The sequence below is a fragment of the Alosa sapidissima genome, chromosome 1 (genome assembly GCF_018492685.1).
Source record: "Alosa sapidissima isolate fAloSap1 chromosome 1, fAloSap1.pri, whole genome shotgun sequence".
In the NCBI taxonomy this organism is placed as follows: domain Eukaryota; kingdom Metazoa; phylum Chordata; class Actinopteri; order Clupeiformes; family Clupeidae; genus Alosa; species Alosa sapidissima.
The window spans coordinates 32,301,143-32,308,563 of NC_055957.1; the positions used below are offsets into that span (position 1 = coordinate 32,301,143).

Below are 7,421 nucleotides of genomic sequence, written 5' to 3' on the forward strand. Positions count from 1 at the left end.
TGGTAGGTTTAGAAAAAAAGTCAGCACATTTTAATCATATTGCAATAATACCAATAACCGTGATAATTTTGGTCATGATTTTTCATCAAATGTTCATACTGTATCTCTAGTGGCTGGTAGACTTTGGAATCCACCAGCCACAATGGTAGGTGGAAAAAATATTTTAGGCTATTTCCATCCCTGATACATATGTACACTCATACATACATTCATACGTCTCAATCTGTCCATTTCTTTCCACAAAACTAGCCAGAAGTCATCATTTAAGGGGTTATTTTTCATTTTTTTCTACTGAGCTACTACCTTTTTCAGGTGGGCAGGGGGGGCCTTTTCATGTCTGTGCCCAGGGGCCCAGTGGCTCATAATCCTTCCATGCCACGGGGTTAAAACACTGGTCTTGTTTTCAAGTGCAATCAATAATTTAATTGTACATTTTGAAGAAACTTTTCCATTCTATTAGGTTTTTTTTTTAAATAAAAAAACATAAATCAGGGATTATACTGTACATAGCAAAAAAGTCAGGTGACAGACATTTTTAAAATTAGGTTTAGGGAAAAATGTAACGCACACGCACTATGACTTCACAAAATCTCACTCCAGCCAAACGCCCAAAGTTGGCAACCCTGGTGACACCCTCAGTGTGTTTGAAATGTCCAGTCGATTGCGCAATTTGGTCTTAGTTGCAGTCATTGCCGAAAACCCGGCCTCGCATAGATAGGCCTATTGGTGGGAAATGGTAACGTTTTCAGCGCTTTAACGGCTATCTCGGGATATTCTTCTTTGGTTTTGATCCAAAAACCCGCCAGAGAGGTTTCCTCATACACACTCTTAAGACCACCGTCGTTTGCAATTTCGATCAATTGCTCTTCCTCCTGCGCTGACAAGTTAGGACTATTCGGGATATTGACAAATGGGTTGCGGACCCACTCATTGGTTTGCCGTGGATCTTTGGAGGATGGGAAGTAACGCTCAAACTCATTTGAAAGCGCAACAAGGTGATCGCGCACCAGCTGCGAGAGAAAGGGCCCTGCCTCAGTCTCTCCCAAAACCTCCACTAGCTACTACTAACAAATACACCCCGGTCCACTCGTCGTCCCCACAAATCAAGCTTGGCTTTAAATGCAGCGACTTTATATGCCAGTTTAAAGACAGTCGTCATTCTCCCCTGGAGTGACAGGTTGAGGTCATTAAGCAACCCGAATATGTCACACAGGTAAGCGAGTTGTGACAACCAGTCCTCATCACTAAAATGTGCAGCTAACGGTGACTTTTTTTCTGTAAGAAATCTCTGCAGCGGCTCTCGCAACTCAAACATTCTGGCCAGTGACCTGCTAAAGATGCCTGTTTTTTGTTGCTCATTCTAACTTCGTGTGACACCTCCGTTCGCCAAGAACTGATCAAGTGAAGTGAGCTGACCTGAGGCTGCGCAGCGCTGAAGGCAATATGTAAAGCGTTGAAGGCGGGACAGACAGACGTAAGAAAATAGACCTTGCAAAATGCAAACATGCGTGCAATCAAACAACTGCATATAGGCCTATGTCATGTAAAAACGTGTCATTATTGCGAATTAAATTGAGTTTAGTTTGCATGCATTTTTTTTAAAGTCATGTCGTAGGCTACAGCCCGGTTAGGCCCGGTGGTTGGGGACCGCCAACAGCAGAGCAAACAGCAGTGGCAAGCATGTGTTGCAGTTTTAAAAGTAACCTAATTTGATTGATGTCGATGGCATGAGAAATCTGAGTGTTAATGCTTTTGATTAATTTCTCCATAATATAGTCCTTCTCATGAGAGGGCTGCAGCTGTGATTGTTTAAGGGATAAAGGCAGCCGTGGCCCACTGGTTAGCACTCTGGACTTGTAACCAGAGGGTTGCTGGTTTGAGCCCCGACCAGTGGGCCACGGCTGAAGTGCCCTTTGAGCAAGGCACCTAACCTCTCACTGCTTCTGGAGTGCCGCAGTTGAAGCAGGCAGCTCACTGCGCCGGGATTAGTGTGTGCTTCACCTCACTGTGTGTTCACTGTGTGCTGTTTGTGTTTCACTAACCCACCCGATTTGGTTAAATGCAGAGACCAAATTTCCCTCACAGGATCAAAATTATATATACTTATACTTAAAGTTCAGTTCATGATGCCTTTAAAACCTAAGAGTAATTTCATGTACAGGAGTTGTTCAGCGGAAACAATAGCCTAGAATGGCGCGTCTTCTGGAAGAATGTTCCTAAAATGTCACCCTTCAAGAGAAACACACCTGTCATACTTTCCCACGGAGGTGCTTTGCACTCTTCATCACCTTGGGCAGTGAGAAGCTATTATTCACTCTGAGGCATCCTTGTGAGGTTGAGTGAGGTTAAAAGTGTGTGAACTGGCAGATGGGTGAATGGTGCATCATTTTGTTTGACCACAAACAAACACAGACAAAGCAAACAAAATTTGTAGTGGGTATAAAGATATTTCATTTAATTTAATTCAGTAATAAGCTATTGCATGGACCGAACTGCATGGACCGAACTGAATGTTCTACTAAGGGGCATGAGTTTTGGTATGTGGCCATTTCATCATTGTGCACTTTAGGCTGTCATCAGAAAGTAATTCACTGTGGCATTGCTGCTGAGAGAGAGAGAGAGAAAGAGAGCAGGTTCTATTGGTTGTTTGATTCCAGTGTACTGTATGAAATGCTAAAATGCACAATCATGTATATAGTATCTTTGTAAGTGAATGTGCTGTGTTTTTGTTTCCAGGCTGGAACACGAATCTCCTGTGTAGGTGTCATGTGGACCCTATAGGGTTTAGGAACTAACTTGGAGTTTGAGTGGGAGATGATGAGCCATATAAAATCTAAATTCATTTTGAAAAAGCAGCTCAAAAGAAATTGCCATTTCAGGAGTTCATTGATCAATGTTGCTTTGAGTTGGTTACATGGCAAAATCTCAGGTATGGTGGAAATTTGGAAATCATATTACTGAGAAGTAAGAGACATACTTTTAGAAGTGCTCTGTAATGGAACTAGACTTACTTTTCCAGACAAATGTATATTTTCAGACACAGTGGATCAGTGGAACACAGACACAGTGGATCAGTTTAAAACTGATCTACAACACTTTGCAAGGCCTTAACTTTATAACACATTTCCTCAAACACACTAAAATCTGAAAGTAAGAGCTGGAGCAGTCAACAAAGTTGCACAGTACACAGTAGCAGTTTTGGGAAGAATATTTCTTTGAAACATTAGTGAGAAAAAATGATCTATGCTAAGCACAGTGTTGTGATGAACCTCTAATGCAAAGACTACAGATTATCATTGAGCCAAGAGATGTAGTTCTGCACGGCCCGCTCTCCCACTGAGAATTTGATAGGGTCGGAGGCAAAAGATAGGCAGCCGTGGAAGCCGTCAGCGTAGTGATCGCTGGTGACTTTCACCCCAGCCTGCTCAAGGCGTCGGGCATACATCAGCCCGTCATCCCGCAGGACGTCGTGCTCGCAGGTCAGAACATAGGCCTGTGGTGTCTTCTGCAGAACCACTTCTTCTGCCAGCAGCGGTGCAGCACGCACGTCCAGCAGTGCCGGAACCTTCTTCAGGATCTTAGGTGACCCCTTGCGTGGCACGACAGCCTTGTAGTTTTTCTGGAATTCTGGGCTGAGGAGGGCGGTCCAGTCGAACTTGGCACGATGCTTGGACAGTGCCTTCTGGTCTTTGGCGGTGTGGTTGTTAATAAGCATGGTATGGATTAAGGTGTGATCAGCGTCTAGATATTCAAGCCAGAAATGGACCATAGAAGACCGGTAAAGAATGGGTATGTTATGATTCTGCTGGTATGAAGGGGTGTTGAAATCCAGGGCTTGGAGCACAGGATATATCAAGGCCTGCACCCGGAGCTTCACTGAAATGGTGTCATCCACACTGATCTGAAATAGGAGAACCATAATGGCCAAATAGATGTGACACATCTGGGTTAAAAAGAGTGTACAATAACTGCATAATAGAAACTGAATCATGTATGAGGCTGTGCCCAGGTTCGGATAGTATGGGTATGTATCAGGTTGCAGTAAGCAAAGGTTTGGGATTTATATAAAGACCAGTAGGTTTTGGATTTCAGATGTTGTCGTGTACAATTGCCGCAGCTCTGGTACCTGCTGAGCCACCGCGGCTGCCAGGTTTCCCCCAGCGCTGTCCCCTGCTATTCCCACATGCGCAGGGTCCACGGAGTAGAGGGCCAGCACCTCAGGGGTCAGGAAGTGCTTGGTGGCCTCCAGGCAGTCGTCATACTGCTTTGGGAAGTGGACCTCAGGGGCCAGGCGGTATCTGCAAAGCACAGGGTTTATTGTTTTTTTTTCCTGACTGAACCCACTGAGTGAGCAACCACTTACCATGCGAAGTAGTCAAACAAGCAGTTCATCATAAGTTTTTTCTCTCAGGGAATATGCTTACTCCACAGATACAATGACTGCTTTCAGCTCGTCTGCCATTTTCCTGCAGAGATGGTCATAGGATCGCTCCTCTGATGGCCAAGGGAAACAGAGACATATTTAAATGCATGCAGTCCATGGAAAATACAGTCAACATTTATTATGAATTGAGAAAAGAAGCACACTGTAATAATGGCATTAGAAAATTACATTATTACAGTGCCTCACTCTCTCCCTTTCTCTCTCTTGCTTTCTCTTTCTGTCTATGTCCATCCCTCTCTCACTCACTGAATCTCTCTACCTCCCTCCCTTTCTCTTATTCACTGAATCTCTCTCTCTCTTCTCTCTCTTTCTCTCACTCACTTAATCTCTCTCTCCCTCCCTCTCTCTCACTCACTGAATCTCTCTCTCCCACCCTCTCTCTCTCTCACTCACTAATCTCTCTCTCTCTCTGTCATTGACACACATGCCTCATACAATTGCAGCCAGTTGATAAAGAAATGTCAGCTGTGGCACTTACTGGTAGATGCCAAAGCCCAGCCCCCACCATGCAGGAAGACCATTCCTCTCCTCAGCCTGCCTTCCTCCCCTCCTGTCCCCTCGTACACTCGCACTTGCACCCCAGCAAAGGTGAGGTCTTGGACCTTAGTATCTCCACTGGGCATAGGTTGCATTTGCTGCACGAAGCGTATCACGTGAACTTGATGGCAGATACCTAATGTCTGCAAAAAGGCCCCCTGCAAAGGAACAAATTGTGGAGTTGTTACTATAGCTTGCCCATCAACAGGATCATCCTGCAACACTTCTGCTGTTGAGAAAAGCCTGTTTCATCAAACTGGTTTGACGTTATGAAAGCAAGGTAGAGGTCAAGCTAAAACAGACTATTGTGCAGTTTACCCAATCCCAACGGACAATAAGTTGGTCAATATTCAGGAACTCATGTAGATATCTTAACTTTCAATGTTCACCAATTCTGACATACTGAACATACTGACATCCACATACTGAAATTGAAAAATGTTTCTCAAAAGATATTTAGAGTAAAACATTGCCGCTTTCTGAAAAATATTTGAGAAAATATAACTGAACACAAAAGACTCTTTAGTTTTTTTTCTCTTTGCAAACAAGGCTGATGTTAGATGTTGGTAACTGTTACGGGGTGCAAAGTCAAAGAAGATAGTGATCTCAATGTCTTAGTAAATTATGAATAGGGCCTATCTTGGCACATTATAATGGACATTTTCCTGCACAACAGTTCAGGCAATCATGCATTTACTTTTACAAATGTAATTTTGGTTAAACATTTCTTTACATTTCTTACTTACCACGTGCATCATGGAGCGAATAGCTGCATCCAAAATCATGAGTTTCCATGGTTCTGAAATGGTTTCAGGCATTGGGGTATAGACATAATATGCAAGAGCAAGAGATAGTAACAATGTAGCAAAACAGAACAGCTTCATTATAAGTTTGTTGACCTAAAGTTGTCTCTGTCACCTCATCTGACTGACTGGGAAGTTATAAAAGAGTTGGTCGATCGTGTTGTGATTCTGAAATTCTGTCAAAGAGGGAAATCAAAGGAAAGGGTCACTGGATATATAGGTCACTTGAGTTTACGCCCAGGGACGGAGTGGACTTTGCACAACCATACCAGTCCTCTGAGTGTTATCATTGGTTAGATTAAAAGCAGCAATCCATGTGATATTCAAGCAGGAGAAAAACTTGATAACTTAAGGTTGATCTTAAAGGCACTCTATGCACAGTTATATCAATCTCACTTCATAAACAAACCGATTCTGATGCTGATGTTATGAGAACATAATGTTAAAAAGATAAACTGAAATATAAGTAATTGCAACACATATGCTTTGAAAATGTAGGCACTTCACCCTCAAATAAAGAAAGATCAAGTATATAAATCATTTTGGTGGCAGTTCATATTTTTTCTGTACAAACACCAGGTGGCATCATTGACCAGAAAAACACTGAAGGGTTCCAGTTGTTACTTGAGGTTATTACAGTTTTTACAACTGTTTACACATATTTTCAAAACCCTTTCAACTGCAGAAACAAACATGTATGTCCTAAGGCATTTCCGGAAGCCCAGAAAGCAACATTGAGCTAATGGTAACTTGGGGACAAAAGACAAGTTTTATGTGAAGTCGACTTTTTGTAGAACATTATGCTAAAGACCAATTAATTTTCATTTCAAAGTATCTGCATTGGTTCTGAACATTTCAACCTGGAAATCCTCTGAACAGATTGAAAGTGTGAATCACAGAGTGTGAATAAGTGGCGAATAAGTGTGGCACTTTGATAGGTTGTGTTTGAAAAACAATCTAACAAAGTTACTTCCTTAGATTTTTGTGTGTTAGGTAGAACATTGTGTGTGGTGTTTTGCAAAATGTGATTTAGAAAACTATGTTGAACACTGAGAAGTAGTGTAAGGTTTTGCAGTTTTGGTGTGGGGTTATGGTGTTTGTCAGGAGAAATAACTATTAATACAGAATTATTCCCTTCGTTCTTGGTACAGTTTCTGTTCAACCTTTGGTGAAATTCATTACCAAATCACTAGCTTTTTCATGTCAGTATGATTATAAGCAGGGATGTAGTGGAGGCTAAACGCAAGTAAACACAGTTTATCCACCTCTGAAATTTCAGAAATAGAGTTTATCCACCTCTTATTAGAGTTATCAACCTCTCAAAAGAGTTTATTGACCAATTGCAACATTTAACATTAAAAAATCATACTGTATTATCCACATTCACAATATGTACACTCATCAACACTCTAAGAACCATTTATTGGGCCCACTGGTTAGCACTCTGGACTTGTAACCGGAGGGTTGCCGGTTCGAGCCCCGACCAGTGGGCCGCGGCTGAAGTGCCCTTGAGCAAGGCACCTAACCCCTCACTGCTCCCCGAGCGCCGCCATTGAAGCAGGCAGCTCACTGCGCCGGGATTAGTGTGTGTGTCACCTCACTGTGTGTTCACTGTGTGCTGTTTGTGTTTCACTAAT

General features: G+C 42.6%; 1 protein-coding gene across 1 annotated transcript; it reads right to left on the bottom strand.

Moving 5' to 3' along the window:
* Positions 1-2,427: 2,427 nt before the first annotated feature.
* On the bottom strand, positions 2,428-5,986 carry LOC121724245 (neutral cholesterol ester hydrolase 1-like). The gene is made up of 5 exons (XM_042110667.1): positions 5,728-5,986; positions 4,923-5,139; positions 4,425-4,494; positions 4,127-4,298; positions 2,428-3,901 (listed from the first exon to the last, which is right to left on the bottom strand). Exons 1-5 carry the CDS (start codon positions 5,863-5,865, stop codon positions 3,284-3,286), a joined length of 1,215 nt encoding a protein of 404 aa, XP_041966601.1. The 5' UTR covers positions 5,866-5,986; the 3' UTR covers positions 2,428-3,283.
* Between the last annotated feature and the right edge of the window lie 1,435 nt (positions 5,987-7,421).